The sequence below is a fragment of the Diabrotica virgifera genome, chromosome 4, assembly GCF_917563875.1.
Source record: "Diabrotica virgifera virgifera chromosome 4, PGI_DIABVI_V3a".
NCBI classification, from domain to species: Eukaryota; Metazoa; Arthropoda; class Insecta; order Coleoptera; family Chrysomelidae; genus Diabrotica; species Diabrotica virgifera.
Window position 1 is genome coordinate 3,116,254 of NC_065446.1, and position 19,299 is coordinate 3,135,552.

Sequence of the window (19,299 nt, forward strand, 5' to 3'; positions counted from 1 at the left end):
TGTCGCTTCATTTTTAATTTCAAATATCTCGAAAACTAATCATTTTATCGTTACCAATGAAGAGTATATTATTTACATGAAAAGTATTGCAAAATCAAAAAATTACACTAAAATAGCAATTTTGTCAGTGGCGTAGAATTTGGGAAGGGTCAACCAGCCACTATCCCCTGTCGTACGCCTCTGGTAGTGGCTAGAAATGATTATTTATCTTAATTTAGTAGGGTGTTCAGTACCTCCACTTTATGTCAAGTATGATAAGGATACGCCAAACAGTTTTAAAGTACTGGGTACAAATAATTTTTAAATTTTAATCATATGAATCATAGCATAAATTAATCAAAATAACTGTGCCGTTTCATATGTAACTTCAAATATCTCGAAAACTAATGACTTTATGGTTACCAATGAAGAGTATATTATTTATGTAGAAAGTATTCTAGAATCTAAAATTGGCACTAAAATAGTAATTCCTCCAGTGGCGTGGAATTTGAGAAGGGTCAGCCATTCACCATCCCCTATCGTACGCCTTTGGTAGTAGCTAGAAACGTTTGTTTATCATATTTAGTAGGGTGTCTAGTAATCGCACTTTCTGTCAAGTACGAAAAGGATACGTCGAATAGTTTTAAAATGCTGAGCAAAAATAATTTTTAAATATTTAGATAAAACACCCTGTAACTCAGTAAGGAACCACATTTTATTTAAGTGTTTTAGGTTAAATCTTCGTATTTTGTGCTAAGGTTTCTCCAGTTACTATATGGACAATTATTAATGAAACACCCTGTATAAGACAATAATAAGACCTATTATAACATATGAGGCAGAAACAAGACCAGACACCAATAGAACGTTACAAATGATGAGAACAGTTGAAATGAGAACACTAAGAAGAATACAAGGCAAACCTCGACGTGATAGAATAAAAAGTGGAGACATCAGACAAAAGTGTGGAACACAGGATATCGAAAGGTGGGTCAGACAGAGACGAAGATGTTGGAACAAACATATAAAGAGAATGGAGGACAGCAGACTCATTAAAAGCGCAAAAACAAATAACCCACTGGGTAAAAGACCACAGGGTAGACCACCAAAACAATGGCGAGAATGCTGGACTTTATCGTCCGGGGAAGACTGGATGGCAATAAACACGTAGTAGCCTACTATCATGATCGATCATGCTAGAAAGAAGAAGAAAATTTTGTAACTTTTGTAGTCGGTAGATAAAAACATTTGATTTTAAGTAATCGCATAGGAAAAAAGCAAATGGTGGAAGATCTGGAGATCTTGGGGAGGATCCAATATTTGCAATTTTGACGATGTTCCATGTAAACAGAAAGTTACTTCATCTGGAAAAGGATTTGGCGAATCAAGCGTAGATTTTGATCACAAATTTTTGGTAGTAGAACTTCCATGAAGTTTACTTTCATTAAACAAAAATTATTTATAAAATGTCGTTAATATTCCTCTTGTTTCTAGTGAAGGATTAATATTCAATGTTAGTTATCTTTTATTTCATCTTTATAAAGAGATTCCTGAATAAGTTACCGCAAATAAGAAATATTGCGCAAAAAACTACTTATTGAACTTTGAATTGCAAATGTGCCAACTTCACGCTGGTCTCAACGGAATGGTCGGAAAATGTATAGTGTAAAATTTAATCATAATATCCTCAAGAAGTCGTAATTTACATCCTTTCCAGTTCTATTCTAACACACTAAAACAAAAACGTGTGCCATATTTCTTTTTAAATTGTGAGCTGTTAGAGCAACACGTTTGTTGAGCTCACTATTATATCGATTTTTATTTGAAACGATTAACTGGTATCACGCAACAAATATAATAAATTACTGGGAAAACCGTCAACAGTTCCTGTATTGTTCTTTTTTATTCTTTTATTGTGATTTTTAAATTCTCTCTCTTCTGTTGATATCCAGTGGATAGCCTTTTACATTTAAGAAAATCTATTTAGATGATTGATACGAAGTTGGTATAAAAACACTGATTGATTGAATTTAATTTCGATTGCTTCGTGTAATACAAGAGCACAGTGGATTGGAAAAAAGAAACAATAGAAAATAATATAAATTTTAGTAAATACAAAGAAGTGGTCTATTGAAAATCGATTATTCTTACAATATAACCAACGATATAACGATTGAATAATATATATTTAAGAAAAATAGGTACAACGTATCTTCTTCTTCTTCTTCCTTCTTGTATGTAGGCTTTAAAGCCTGTTTCTTCTTCAATATTAGCCTCCTAAATTGTTTCAATTATCGCATCATCTTTTTCTTGGTCTGACAATACTTCTTCGTCCATTTGGTGACTTATCTTATCTATTCGTACTGTCTTATCCTCTGCCATTCTTCACTCTACTAATGTGTTCGGTGTCCGTTCCACTCCTATTTCCGTTTTGTCACCCACCCATTTATGTCTTCTACATCGCATTATCTTCTTATGTTTTCGCTTCTTTCCCTATCCAACAGACTTTTCCCTGATATTCGTCGGAGTATTTTCATCTCTGTTGTTTCTAGAAGTCGTCTCGTTTTAGATGTGTCAGGTCTTGTCTCTGCCGTGCATGCCAATATAGGTCTAATTGCTGCTTTATAGATTCATACTTTTGTGTCTTGTCTTAGGTGTTTGTTCTTCCAGATTGTGTCATTAAGATATCCCGCCGCTTTACTTGCTTTTAAGCTTTAAATGTATAAATTAAAAAGGGATAGTTCCCTGGGTTGGCTGTATACCATATAATACTCTGGGCTAATTAGCAAAATTCATGGAAAAGTTATTTACCAGCAATTTTATTGCTGGAATCGAATTATAAGATCCCATATATTAATAATATAGGTATACAAAGTCCGCAGATAGTGTGCTACTTTTTTTATAAACAAAATGGCGCCTGAAAATCGTGTTTTTTTTAATTTTTGCTCTATAACTCCAAAGATTTTAACTTTACAACAAAAACACTCAAATAAAAATTCACCACAATTAAATTCTGCATAGAGATATGTTTTTCCCGATTTGCTCCCACGAAAATTTTCCTCGGAAAATGTGGGTTTTCCCAGCAAAATCTGTCATTTTCAAATAAAGTTTTAGGTAAGTAATTATTATAATCAATAATTAAATAACTTAGTGACATCAAAGCTTTCTTAGTATAGATTGTAATTCCAGAAGCCGGTGAAAATTCAACGAATATTTTAGCAACAATTCAATTGTTAATTAACAATTTACGATCACAATAATAACCAAAATAATCATGATACATTGATCAAACTTATAAAGATTATAAAGATGAGATGCTTATTTAATATTTTATCGACAAAATATAAATTTTTCGTTTTTTTGCATAATCTTTAAATTAAAAAAAAAAAAGTTATAATACGCTGGTCTAATTAGTAAAGTACAAAGAAAGGTTATTTATCAGCAATTTAATTGCTGTAATCGAATATTATGATCCTATATATTAATAATATAGGTATGCAAAGTCCGCAGAGCGTGCTACTTTTTTTATTAACAAAATAGCGCCCCCAAATCGTGTTTTTTACAATTATTGGTCTATAACTCCGAAGATTTTAACTTTACACCAAAAACACTCAAATAAAAATTCACACCAATTTAATTCTACATAGAGGCATGTTTTTCACGATTTGCTCGGACGAAAATTTTCCTCGGAAAATGTATGTTTTCCCAACAAAATCTCGAATTTTCAAATAATTTTTTTGGGCAAGTAATTATTTATCAATAATTAAATACCTTGGCGAAATAAAAGCTTTTTTGGTATAGATTATAACTGCAGAAGCCGGTAAAAATTAAACGAATATTTTAGCAACAATTCAATTGTTAATTAATAATTTACAGTCGCAATAACAACCAAAATAATCATGAGACATTGATCAAACTTAGAAAGATTATAAAGATGTGATGCCTATTTAATATTTTGTCGACAAAATATAAATTTTTAATTTTTTTGCATAATCTTTAAATGTTTAAAAAAATAGTTATAAACAAATTAATATTTTTCAGAAATTGTTTATTATGTTATAATTTTAAAAAATACTTAAAATGCGTATTTCAAAGGTCTTGAAAATGAATGCTTTAAAAATTTTTTCCAACCATTCGCAAAAAAGTTATGAAGCAGGAAATTAAACATACGATTACTCCGGTATTTATAATTTGTTTTAATTGTTTCTCAAACTCTCAAAAAAATGTCAAACATTAGTTCAATGGTTATATTTTAATCAAAGATTAAAAATGTTTTTTTTTTGTAATTTTTAGCGCGAAAGTAGGCTTGATACAGAGCCGGAGATGTTCACTCGAAGCGACTGACACGCTTTAAACTCGCGCGAGTTGTGTATGTGAACGGGTATAATACATAATACATAGCTACGGTACTGTATTAGTCGACTTTCGCGCGTGTAAATTACAAAAAAAAATATTTATAATCTTTAATTAAAATATAACCATTAAACTAATAATCGCTATTTTTTGTAAGTAATTAGCTTGTACTTTAGACTCACTTTTACGCTTTGAAAGAATTAAAAAAATTATAAACAACGTAATAATCGTATGTGTACTTTGCTGTTTCATAACATTTTTGCAAATGGTTGGAAAAAAGTTTTAAAGCATTCATTTTCAAGATTATTGAAATACGCATTTTACCTATTTTTTAAAATTAGAATATAATAAAAACTTTCTGAGAAACGTTAATTTGTTTATAACTATTTTTTTTAAATATTTAAAGATTATTAAAAAAATTAAAAATTTATATTTTGTCGACAAAATATTAAATAGGTATCTCATCTTTATAAGATTTCAAAATTTGATCAGTGTATCATAATTATTTTGGTTATTATTGCGACCGTAAATTATTAATTAACAATTGAATTGTTGCTAAAATATTCGTTTAATTTTTACCGGCTTCTGGAACTATAATCTAAACCAAGAAAGCTTTTATGTCACCGAGTTATTTAATTATTGGCGGATAATTACTTATCTAAAACTTTATTTGAAATTTAAAGAATTTGTTGGGAAAACCCGCATTTTCCGAGGAAAATTTTCATCGGAGCAGATCAAGAAAAACATATCTTTATGCAGAATTTAATTTTGGTGATTTTTTATTAGAGTGTTTTTGGTGTAAAGTTAAAATGTTCGGAGTTATGGAGCAAAAATTGAAATAAACACGATTTGGGGGCGCCATTTTGTTAATAAAAAAAGTAGCACACTATCTGCGGACTTTGCATACCTAGATTATTAATATATATAATCATAAGCTTCGATTCCAGCAATAAAATTGCTGGTAAATAACTTTTCCCAAAAATGGTCTATTCTCCGATAATCAGCCCAGACTATAATTAAACAACCTCTATGTAATAGGTATATTTTAATAAAATCCTAAAAAATCCAAATTTATTGAATAAAATGTGTTCAGAATGAACGTTTATAGACCTATCAGTCCATCATCAGTGAACCTAAAATAGAATAAGTAATCCCACTGTTAAAATTGAAAAGATGGTTGATATTTTGAATGTCAAAAATTGTGGTTTTGATTACTAACTCATATACTTGCTAATAGCCCCAGAACCAAACAATGGTTGTAATTCTAATTAAATCTACATTCTAAAGTTGTAAAATTGAAAAGGCTTAACGCTGATGTTAGTAGATAACCTCTGGGAACATGGTGAAACCCTAGTCTAAAACTTTAACCAACCATCTTGGGCCAACAATGTCTACCAAGTGTCAAAAGTTTATAAGGAAATACTTAAATTAGGAAGTGACAGTGACAGTAAAGGAAGAAGGTAGTCGATTTTCAAAAGTTGTAACAAAATGGTTATAATCAAAATAATAATATGATAAAGATTTTTATATCTGATGTATCTCAAAAATATACTATTAATTCATAGGGAGACACCATAAAGGTACAACCAACAACCTAATTTGTTTTTTAATAATTCTAATATTCAAAATATGAATGTATCAACAAACTGATTAATTTAGTCATATAATTACTTAACTTGTTTGAGTTACAAAATAAATAAATTTGAATATGTTTTTTTGTTGTAAATGATCATAGAAAAAATCATGAAAGCTTCTCGTATTTAATTGTCGTTATGATGATCGTATTCTATACGACATACTCACATCATAATGACCATCCTTAAATGCTCGTTGCATAATATATTATTTGTTGCTAAGCATGCTATTATATTAGTGAAAAACTTTTCAAAAAATTTTTCAATATACCTACCTATTTATTGTTTTTTTAATATTTAATTTTTTTTAGAAAATTAGAGAGTATAAGGAAATATTACGTGCCATATAATTATTTTTATTAATTTTTTTCATATAATTAGTAAACATTTAACTCTAACAGTTTAAACAGTAATCAAGTCGAAATTTTTTAAGGCGGTACATCATCAATAAAAACATTATCCTCCATTATTGATTCGGTTCATCTAAACGTATTTCTAATTTTCTAAACTATTTAGTACATCTAAACTATCTACTAGATCCAAATTTTAGCAAGTCTCTCCTCATCGAAATGCATTCTTCTTCTTGTTATTCAGCCTTAAGTAATCCAACTTTGGACATAGGCCTCCCCAATTCAATCCCATGTTTTCTATTTTGCGCCATTTGTTTCCAGTTGTGTCCTCCAATTTTCTTAATGTCATCAAACCATCTTATTTGTGGCCTTCCTCTGCTTCTCCTTCCTAACCATGGTCTCCATTGTTGTAGTTCGTGGTTTTATCTTTTATCCTTCAGTCGGCCATTGTGTTCTGCGAAGCTTCATTTTAATTTGGCAGCATGTTCTCCTGCGTCTTTTGCATTGGTTTTACTTAGAATCCATTTATTTGTTTTCTTGTCTGTAAGCTTCACCCCGAGCATTGATCTTTCCAGTGCTCTATGTGCCTTTACTGTCTTATCCATAGGTATTGGCCTTGGTGAGTGTCCATGTCTGTGAACCATACGTAAGTATAGGGAGTATACACTGATCGTAAACTCTGGTTTTCAAATATTGTTCTATTTTAGTGTTTTTCAAGATCCAACTCAGTTTGCCAAATCCTGCCCAAGCCAACCTTATTCTTTCCAGCTTAAGTCCAAGCTTTTTACAGCCACAGGGCAATACCTTGCAGCTAGTTGTGCCAGAGCAAATAGAGGTGAACCGGAAAAAGAATTGAGGCATTGGGCATGAGGCAAAAACATTGAGGAAATTCGAGATGTGGTGCTACAGGAGTATGTGGAAAATACCTTGGACAGAAAGAGTAACAAATCAAGATGTTTTGCTGAAGATCGGGGAGGAATGTGAAGTCATAAAAACCATACAAACGAAAAAACTGGAATATCTGGGCCTCATAATGAGAGGAGAAAAGTACTCTCTGCTAAGACTCATAATCCAAGGAAAAATCTCAAGAAAGAGAAATGTGGGACGTAGGAGGATTTCCTGGTTGCGAAATTTAAGGGAGTGGTATGGTGCAGTTCAATACAGTTGTTCAGAGCTGCAGCCAACAAAGTTAAGATTGATGTGATGGTAGCCAACCTCCGATGGGAGACGGTACTACAAGAAGAAGAAGGAAAAAGAATAGACGCTGCGCGATAGCAAATTTCAAATTACGACATAGAGCGCTCAGATAATCAACAACAGCTTAGTCGTTTATGTGGATAGTTTTATTATAGGGCCGATGCGCGACGTTGACAAGTTTTGTGTAAAATCTCAATTTTTAATCATTTTTAATAAAATTGATTTTAAATTTTCATTGACTTTAAATTGTTCATTTAATTTAAAAATGGATCAACTATATAAAGAGAAGCAAAAAATTTTGAATGCTCGTGGAATAAATACACGCTGTGTTAAAATTCGCTCAACGAGAATCAGCTGCTGATAATTCTATTATTGACTCTAAAAAAGTACAAGAACCTATGACTTGTACGAGTATGATAGGTAATTTGATAAATATTCTAATAAAAAGAAAAATAAATAATCTGAGATTTGTGGGGTGCATTTTTAGGAATTTCTGTGTGTAACATAAAAAATATTGCAAAGTATATCGGTCTTATCACTCCTAATAAGAGGTGGACAAAATCTTCAAAAATAAAATTAGAAAAAGCTGAACAAGGTCTGTTACGTCGATAAATTAAAATGAATAAGCCATTGCTGTAATTGTAGATAAGTTCGGAAAGTAGTCTGTTTTAATGCTCTCTCTGTGCGGGAAAATTTTTTTTCTACAACCACTATTCAAAGTGCACTTTTCTGCACGGTTTTATGTTAGCAAACTTGATATTTTCTCACAGTATAAGATATTTGACATTAGTGTGCAGAAAAGTGACGTTTCTGTGCCGCAAAGTGACGTTTCTGTGCCGCAAAGTTCTTTTCTGCACAGTTGACTACCTCATTCTGAGTAACGTTATATTCTGTTTACATCCGTGGACTACCGCATTCTGAGTAACGTTATATTCTGTTTACATCCGTGGTTAAACTTTAGACAAATATATAACCTATAAGACAATTATTATATTTAACTATAGCATAGAAACTAAATTATGGATGTTACAACTGTTTTATTTTACAATTTTATTCTTATTAAACATTTTATAATTATCAAATAACCAATAAGGATTTAGCAACCTGTGCAAGAGACGTCGAATGAAGTAGGTTTTGTGTAAATCCGTGACTGCATAAATATAATGTCAATAATGTGTAATAATTGTTTAAATTTAAACAAATTAAGGCAGTGCATTAATTTTTTAACTGATTTCTGTGTAATTTATTTAGGTATAAGGAATTTAAATTGATTAGTAGGTATTAATTAAATACAGTTTAAAATTTATCACATAGGTACCTATTATAATTAATCGTCGTTTGGAAATTGTGATTTTTATTTTTAGGAAAAACTGTGCTTGTAGAAAAAGTATAGTGTGAAACACGTGCAGAAAGATAATTTCTCACTCGTTTGAATTGCGGCACTCGCTTGCGCTCGTACCGCAACTTTTCAAACTCGTGAGAAATTAGTATCTTTCTGCACTTGTTGCACAATATACTATTTACTTTTCATTGTGATTTTAATGAAAAGCTCGTAAATTATACATAACGCAAATCACGAAGATTCTACTCGATTTTACCCATTTTTTTAGTTTGCTCTTTATCACTTTGTAGCACTATAAAGCTCTCAAATCTCTTTCTCTCTATCTCTCTCTTTCTCTCTCTTTCTCTTTCTCTCTCTTATAAAGAAGAATAAAAACAATACTTGCCAATTTGCCAATCAGCTGATAATTCACAATTCTAAAGGATAATTTGTAAAATGTTTATTACTTCTAAATGCAGTCCAATTCAAAAGCACTTTTACAATTAACTGAACAAATGAAGTAGAAACGAAATAATTGAAAATCAATTTCTAGCAGAAATTAAATTATAAGTACTAGATACATAATATAAACTTTTTATTTAATATTGATTTGAAAGTTGAGTTTAAAAGTTTTACTAAGTTATTAACTTAAATCAATCAGATAGTTGCTAGGGAAAAATTGTTAAAGCATGCATTATAAACCAGGAAAGTAACGATATTCCTAATACACTTAACACACTTGTGATACAATGTTACTGAAAAAGTATATAATAGAAAAATAGTTTAAAATGACGGTTTATAAAGTTGATTTTGTTAATATGTTGCTTAATTATTGTAAAAATAGCATCAAATGTAAGAATAGCATCGGTTTTTTGAAAATTATTTAATAACTTTTCTAAAAATGTACAAATTACTTCAATTTTGCGTGACAAATGGGGCAATATCACAGATACTTTGCTATAAAAAGTTTAAATAGTTTTATTCAATTAAAAATTGTTTATCCCAGAAAGCTTTTGTCTGCAACTTTTAAAAGCAACAAATTGAAGATACAGGCTTATGTTATCAAATTAAATTATTTAACGATTAAAAGGTTTTATTAAATATTGGAGAGTAGGTTTACAAAAGTACTGTAAACTTAAGCTTTTAACACTTTAACTGCCAGGTAAATTCACAGTAAATTTTGTACCGGGTCTTCTGAGCCAAAATATTTTTTTCATCTTAATTACTCTATTTGTGTTTGTTTTTAGCAAAAATCATAAAATCATATTTGTTTTTTGGGTATTTTTGTAAAAATTGCTGTGTCCTCATTTGTGATGATTACTGACTGGTACTTCACTGGTGAATACTCTAATTATTTTCAATAACATCAACCAAAGCAAAATGTCAGTTACAAAATTCAAAGAACATGTGTGCATGCAACTTCTTCAAAGTAGTAATCTACTTCTTCCTGTACAAGTTCAAGCCAAACATGAACTTACTCAAAATTCTTTGGACAAAAGAGGCAGATGCACGATTTGTCACAAAAAAAAACTCTGAACTCCATGATCGAAATTATGCTATAAAAAACACAAAATGAGTAACACGGGTATGCAACAGATGTGAAGACAGCCCTTTTTTGTGCTTAGAATGTTTCTTTGCCAACCATGTTTTCACAAAAAAAAAATAAAACATGTACAATAAAATTGACTCCCAGTACCTAATTTTCTAGTTAAAAAATACTACATTATTTACTTTTTATTATAATATGCTGTACTGTCATAAGGATAAAAAAGTTAATGTATAGTTAATTTTCATTTTATTACCCCTTGTAACTTTAAAAATTAAATAAATCCCAGGATATTTTTAAACATTATAGTTCTAGGCCAGACTCAATGATATTCCCATTTAAATATAAGGTAAATGTATACCAACCACGGACACATGGCTGAAACGCTGATAAAACCTGTGTCCAATATATGTACACATGGCAGAGAACTAAAATTGCCTGTGTCCATATATGGTACACATGGCAGTTAAAGTGTTAAACATTTAAAATAACTTTTAATTCTTAATTTAAAAATGCCAACAACTCGAAATGTTGGAATGTTTACATGAATATAAAATTTAAAATTTATTAAGAAATTTAAAAAGCACCAAAGCTTAAAAGTTCTGACAATAGTTATTTTCCTAACAAGTGCAGAAAGTCATACTTTTCCGCACGCGACTGCAGTTTGCCGAACGACGCGAAGCGGGAGTTCGGCAAGCAGTCGAGTGCTGAAAAGAGACTTTCTGCAAGAGTTAGGAACAATATTTTTTCTACGAGTCTTTAAAAATGACCAAATCTTAATCAATTAATTTAATTAATATGATTATTTCATTCATGGGAGATTCTGACCAATAGAAAGCTACAGAATAAATCGATAATTTTTGATAATCTCCCGTCGTTAAGTATATTACGTCAGATGGCCTTCGTTGCTACGAAAAAATACATTCAGTGGCATTAATGACAATTAATGTTTTAAAAATTATAAAAGTGATGACTTTCAATCGTCAAATATTTATAAAAACCGTGTGTTTAATGTACTTACATAAATAAATTACAATAAAATTTTGGTTTTGAACAGTTTTATTCATGAAATAATCGCAACAAATTGCACTCGACCTCTGAAATTAATATAGAATTTTTGCTCTCGTGACACTTTGACATAATTTCACTCGCCTTTGGCTCATGAAATTAAAACTGTCAAAGTGTCACTCGGGAAAAATTCAATAATTTCAGAGCTCTTGTGCAATTACTACTGATTATTTCATTCATAGGAGATTCTGACCAATAGAAAGCTACAGAAATGCAAATTAAGGTGATAATTTTTGATAATATCCCGTCGTTAGGTATATTACGTCAGATGCCCTTCGTTGCTACGAAAAAATACTTTCAGTGACATTAATGACAATTAATGTTTTAAAAATTATAAAAGTGATGACTTTCAATCGTCAAATATTTATAAAAACTTTGTGTTTAATTGTACTAATTTGTACTTACATAAATAAATTACAATAAAATTTTGGTTTTGAACAGCTTTATTCATGAAATAATCGCAACAAACTGCACTCGAACTCTAAAATGAATATAGAATTTTTGCCCTCGTGACACTTTGACATAATTTCACTCGCCTTTGGCTCATGAAATTAAAACTGTCAAAGTGTCACTCGGGAAAAATTCAATAATTTCAGAGCTCTTGTGCAATTACTACTGAAAATACATACACAAATTAATTCTTTGACACGGTTGTCAAAACCAAACTTTCAATATAATTAGTTAGCATGACGACGATCTTGGTTTCCATGACGATGATTCAAAATGACTGTTATTGTCTACCGATTTGACTTTCGAATATTATGTCAAAATAATTTTATTTCATCGAATTGTCGCGTTAATTTCATTAAAACAGGAACACAATAATTTGAAATAAAATAGTAAATAATATCTAAATATTAGTTTATTGCATGTATTATAATTATTTTAAGGCCATATTAAAATATCTACACGCGTGCGGAAAAGTAACACGCGTGCGGAAAAGTAAAACGCGTGCGGAAAAGTCAAACGCGTGCGGAAAAGTGAAACTTTCTAAACTAAAACGCGTGCGCGAAAGTAGACATTTTTGCACGGTCGTAAAAAAACAAAATTTCAAAACGATTCTTTTACAAACAAGTAGGTAATTGGACTTCGTAAGTCCTAGGTTTTCACCCACAGTATTCGAAAGTAGAACTGGAAGTCGATATTTGAACTCCTCGTGTAACTTTGCGTGGATTCGTTTTCAAAATATCATATTTTGAAGCTATTTTTGCAATAACTAAGCAAAAAATAACAAACATAACTTATAACTTTACAAACTCTCATTTTGAAGGATTTTCTATACATACTACGATATAGATACCTACTTTTTCAGTAAAATTGTCTAACTTTTCCTTATATTTTAACGGTCTTCAGCTTTAGTATTTAAAATAAAATAGCTATTTTTCATTGTTTATATACAATAGTTTATACGTAAAAATGACTTAATCTTTTGCATAGGTGTTTTTGTTTATTACCTTATATTGTTATCACATTTATCAAAAGGAGTTGTTAAATACGTGTATCAAAGAGTGTCACAAAAATGCGTTGTTTTGCTAATTTCTCTAGTCTATTTATTATACATATATATATATTATATATTAGGTATATCTTTTACATATCTTTGTGCATCTTAAAGCATTATGTTGAAGCTGTTTTAATTTAAAAATTATGTGTGGTAATGTAAGCCAAAGAAAATATATGTTTACCTACTTATCAATAATCTGTGTACCTATTTGTTGTTTCACTGATGTAAATGTTGAATGTCAATAGTCACAAGTATAGTGTCAGTTGAAGTAAAGAAAAAACGAAATATTCTTACTGGAAGAAGTAGAATCACAGTGTTTAGACGGAATCATTTCAAAGGAAGATATAAAGCGAAAAATGACTATTTTAATTCGTTTTCCTAGTTACATAACTACACTTTCCAGCCCACACAGCTTCCACCACACTCTTGAACAATAAAAGAACAAAAAAAACTTAAAGTTGAGAGTCGAAACAGACATTTTCCTACAGAAAATTACGTGCGCGTGTTTTGTAGGTTATAACAAAAGAAAAGCGTGCACTACCCCCGACCTCCGTGTAGCTACTGACATAACGGCACCAGAATATCGATCTGTCAAAATAATATCGGAGCAAAACTCAAATGAAAACAGACAAAAAAGAAATACCACATTTTCTACAAGCCCAAGTCTGCGTCTTTCACAATCCATTCACATTCCTTTACATTCATGGACATATCTGTTAATTAGTTGTTGTTAAAAACGTAATATTTTCAAATGGAGAATGCTCCAATCAAAAGGTCACGTGATCATTGCAGGTTAACGTTAGCATAAGCCGGTGGGATTTAAAGGAAGTAGTTTGATCCTGCGTAACAAGATAACAAGCCGTCTAGAAATTGAGTAATTAAACGTTGACGATTGGATTTTCTCAGTTACAGCCTAATTAGCTCCATTTCATTGCGAATTGAGAGAGATAGAGAAGTTATAACTCCAACTGTCTATGTAAACCGCTTACAAAGTGGACAACATATTTTAGTAAAGTCCTATAAATATTTACGTTGCAATTCGACCCAAGCTTTTATCTATTGCTGTCTTCACTAAATAGAAGGTCAGAATAAAATAGAAATGTATAGACAGTTTTATTTTGTCTGCGTGTAATTTTCTAAATCTGCATGAAATCCACCTCATAATATAGATAAGCGCAACTGTAAATTTTTTGTTTTGTTTTAAGCAGTTTGTTAAGAATGTTTATATTGCTCTTCGGTTATTAATTAGTCTGGGTAAAGGTATAAATTATTTAACACCATTATTTCATTTCGTTTCCCAGTTTGTTGTCGACACGATCGCTGATGTCAATTTATAACTGAAAGTCAATTTTTTTAGTAGTGAAAAAACTCAAAAGCTTTGGTAAGTTTAATTATTTTTCTAGTTCATTTAAACGTGCTATAGAAGCATTTTTAAAAGTTTTCTTGCACGGCTAATTGTTGCGCCTGCCTTTATAAATTTATCTCATCAGTTTCCTTACTACCGTTTTTTTATTGTCTATCCGGAAAATGTTTTACTAAACAGACATTTTACTACACAAATCACCCCCGATTTCCGTGTAGCTACTGACATTGCGGCACCAGTATTTCGATCAGTCAAAATAATATCGGAGCAAAGCTCAAATGAAACAGCCAAAAAAGAAATTCCACATTTGCTACAAGCACTTTCCTTTACATTCATGAACATATCTGTTAATTAGTTGTTTTTAAAAAACGGTATATTTTTAAATGGGGAATGCTCCAATTAAAAGATCACGTGATCATTGCAGGTTAACGTTAGCATAAGCCGGTGGGATATAAAGGAAGTAGTTTGATCCTGCGTAACAAGATAACAAGCCGTCTAGAAATTGAGTAATTAAACGTTGACGATTGGATTTTCCTAAATTAAAAAAAGAAGTACTTTCTATAGTGCATTCTGCTGCATGTTGCACAATCAAATTTAGGGAATGGGCTTCACATGGTACGTATTTTGCCAAACTATTCCTAGATTTTATTGGGACTTGGAGACCGCTATAAACGCCAGACATGTTATTCGCAGTGTCATACGATTGTCCCCTGCAGTCGTCGATATTTATATTCAGGTTGGACAAAAATTTTACAATGCTGGCTTCCATATCTTCGGCTTTGTGGCCACTGTTGCCAAAAAACTGTATGAACCTCTCGACAGGTGTTCCGGTGTCCGAGCAATACCTAATAATGAATGTCAGTTGATCTGTACGTGTTATATCAGGCATAGAGCCAACATTGATTGAATAATATTTGCCACAATGAATTTGTTTTACAATTTCTTCAACCAAATTGTACCTTTGCCAAATAGTATTCCAAAACTAGTAGATGGCAATGGTAAATTAAATGGAATTAAGATGAGGGAAATAGTTAAATATCTGATTACTAGAAGCATATCAATAGATAAAATGAAATACAGAAACCAAATACATGGTTGAACATTTGAAGGTATAAAAAATATTGGAAAGACTGTTATAAGAAACTAGGTATGCATGGAATATAATGAGTAATATAATGATTGTAATAATTAGAATTCTTAGTATTCTTACCCCAAGAGAAAGATCGTCTAGAAAAAAAAATGTGTTAATTTTGAAGCTTCTTTGCCGTTTATGACATTACCACCACTATTTTGAGAATTGAAATGACAGCGTGAACTGTAGGAAGTTAGGCATGTTCCGTATTAAAACAGATACTCACAGAGTAAGCATATACGGGGTACGTTCAGTATGATGATTTATATTTTAAATGAAACGAGATATATTAAATAGAAAATAATAAAAGAGGGTAATAAAAGAGGATAATAAAAGAATGCGCCAACGAGTTTTTTTAACGAAGAAAACTGGTAAAACAAATAGAAGAAAACTATTACTAATAAAATATTAAATAAAATGAAGTCAAATAATTATTTAAAAATAAAATATCAAAGATGTGACGTTTGTAACGTTACAGGTTTAAGCAAGCTTAGTGCCAAAGTCGTAGCCAACTAGGTAGAATATTGTATGTTTTTACACACCAGCAATCTTAACTACGTACAGCTCGCGGAGCGACGAGCGAACCTTTGCCTATGAGAGAAATCTTCTCTTCAAATAATTAAAGTGGGTGTACGACCAACGACTGCGTTTCTCATCGGCCACGGTTTACTTCGAGAACTGTAGTTATTTTGATATCTCATCCAATGTTAATTAATTAAGGATTAGTCTAGATTAATATGTATTTATTTTCGTAAAATTTCACACACCTAATAGAGCCAACCTAATAAAATTTCACATAATTTTTGGTGCAATTAATATTTGGCTTAAAAAACACAAATAACTCACAAATTAAAGCAGTTAGGCATAGGGAATGCTCAAGAAATAAAAAAGTACCATAAATTATCATTTCATTACTATACTAAAATACAGGGTATTCCATTTAAGAAAACTCAGAAAATACTCCCTAGTTTCGACCCACTCCGTATAATACAATTAAACATTTTGCTATATTAATAATTTTTAACAATAAAAAACTATATTTAAGATGATTTGAACGTAAATAGAGTTTTTGTTGTCAAATCTAGACCGGAATGTTGCCACGAAATATTTAATTACAAAAATGCCACAAGAAACTAGCTTCAGAACAACAGAAATAATTAATAAAAAAAAACTAATTATCTTTTAAGCCACCTCCTATAATATAACGATCTTATATTTTTAGAAAGAAGACATCGAACGGAATGCAAAAATATATACAGGGTGTTCCATTAAAAAATAGGTACATAAGTTTCTGCCATCCTGTTAATACGGGTGGCCCTGTATATTTGAAAATATTTTTAAATTATGGTCGTCTTTGTTCCAACTTTTACCTAAATAACTTTTTTTCGTATCTCTTACGATCAACGAGTAATTACACTTCCTTGCACTAATGTCCCACACCACAATGTATACAGTACTATTTTTTAAAATCTTTTTATATACTTGGCTTGGTTGGTGTCACGGACTCCGCAGTTCTAGGCTACCTAGACACCTGAAATTTTCAGGATAGCTTAGAACTAGCTAACAATGCAATATTTAACTGCTATTATACAGGGTGATTAGTTAGTGGGGTGAAGCTCCGTAGATTCGTTATAGTAATGTATAGCGATAAAACTTAATAACAAAAATTGTAGCGAACTATGAGCTTCACATTACAAAATTAGTTAGAATGTTACAGGGTGTTCGATAACATAGTGGCAGACCAAACTTATGTTTTTTTTTTAAATAGAACATATATTTTATTTTATATTCGAAATCTTCGTAACTTTTCGATTACAAAAATATAAAGGTTTGGTATGTTATACGGGGTATTTACAAAATTATAACCAATTTTATATGAAAATCGTAACAAGTTTAACTACCTGTATAAATAAAAGCAAGCACAAGGTCAATGGTTTATTAACGTTATATTTTTTTAATTATTGTCAAAATTTTCGTAAATGGTTGTTTTGCTAATTTTCTTTATATTGAATACAGGGTGAGTCAAAACGCAAGTACATTATTTTCTCAGTAATTTTAAATAGAACACCATGTATTTTATATCATTATCGAAAAGTACCAGTACCATACTATATATAATTTTTGTATAACATTCCCTATGTGTAAATTTATTAGTTTTCGAGATATTTTCATTTTTCAGAGCAAAATTATTAATAATTACGGGTCTAAATCTTTCCAAATTTTAAGTAAGCCATGACTGAATAATTATTGTCTAAAACTTACAATTTGCGACTACTGATTATCAATCTGTAATCAAAGTTGGCTACAATTTTTGTTATTAACTTTTATTACTATCTATTAGGTACTTTATAACGGATATACAAAGCTTTACCCCACTGACCAATCACACTGTATGGATAAATCGATTTTTTTAAATGTCAAACTATTTTAAAAATGTGACTAATGCAATGCTATTTTAAAGTACGTTAATAAATCGATATCTACAAATCGATGGTGCCTCAGTGGCATTAGACTGCAGATGGTCCCCAGTTGGAACCCGGCTGTTGCGTATCTTTTTTTAATTGTTTTAATAAATAATTAAAAGTTTATATACTTACTTAAAATTATATATATCATTTTAAACAACCGTGGTGTTATAAAAAATACTATTTTATACTAGTGTAATTTTTGGAATCATAATTATAAATAACAGTTAATACACCTACTAAAAATTCATATTTTATAAGTTAATTATTCTTTCCAAGCATGTTATGTCCTATATATGTACAATAACAAAACCGTGATATAAAAAGTATCTACTTTTTTATTAGAGTGTAATTTTTGGAATTTTAAGCATTTTATCGTTAAATCGTTTATCGTTAAATTATTTTATATTCTTTCCTATAAATAATAAAAAGGTTTTATTATAAAAAAGTTTTTTTTTTATAAAAGTGTAATTATCTAGAATGTAAACACATTATTTTTGAATGATAAAATTAATACATAAATAACTAATTAGTTACAGGTGGCGCCATCACACCAAAAGATTATAACGTTGTTGGTAAACACTTAACGATTTTTGATGGGAACTTCACCTATTCATCGAAGCTAACAGTTTACTGTAAAACCTTTTAAACTTTCTTAAGCATAGGCAACCAATAATACTAAGAGTATTTTGTATTATAGTAGTTAAGGGGGTATTAGTAAGCTATGGTCAAATTAGGTGGCCAATTTTTAAACTAACGTTTAACAGTTCTTTGAATAGATGGCAGCACGTACATATATTTTATTATTAAATTTAGTTCTCTGAACGACACCGCATTGATGCCATGTATTGCAACTTAGGCTCGGCACATCTCGATCTTAATCGTACTTTGTATTTACAGACGACAGTTGTTAATCCTTTCTTTACCTGCCTAGGGTAAATTCTCATTAATAGATACTAAACGTTCATTCATTTGGATATAGTTTATTATTTAATATTGTATTATACGGCAATTCGTAATTCTTTACCTGCTCAAAAGGATTTATTTCAAACTAAAGAAATTTGCAATTATTTGAAATACAAGTAAGTGCCTATCTAAATGACCAAAAAAGAATTATGCTAATTCTCAGAATGAAGATCGAGTATAAAATTAGTATTTTTAATAAATGTAAAATACGTAAGTCAATTGAAAAACAGAGTCACTACAATAACTTTTTTCATATTGAATGTTTTTTCAACAGGGAAAGTTTTTTCCTCGGAAAATTTCACATTTTCATTTCATTTCTCATTTCAACATGCGAGGCAGAATAATAATTAGCCTAATGAACCACTTACTTAAAACATTTTTAAAAGTAATATACTGCAGAATACCTATATAAAAAATGCGA

The 19,299-nt window shown here is 30.4% G+C and overlaps 1 protein-coding gene across 2 annotated transcripts in view; it reads right to left on the reverse strand.

Annotated features, from left to right (window-relative positions):
- Positions 1-13,499, reverse strand: part of LOC114332991 (multiple C2 and transmembrane domain-containing protein) — a 309,140-nt gene extending 295,641 nt beyond the window's left edge. The window contains exon 1 of one of the 2 annotated variants that reach the window (XM_050647930.1): positions 13,247-13,499. In XM_050647930.1, coding sequence (XP_050503887.1) covers positions 13,247-13,283 — 37 coding nt within the window. In that variant the 5' untranslated portion in view covers positions 13,284-13,499. Of the gene's footprint in view, positions 1-13,137 lie in introns of both variants that reach the window. The other variant, XM_050647932.1, reaches the window with a different exon arrangement.
- Between the last annotated feature and the right edge of the window lie 5,800 nt (positions 13,500-19,299).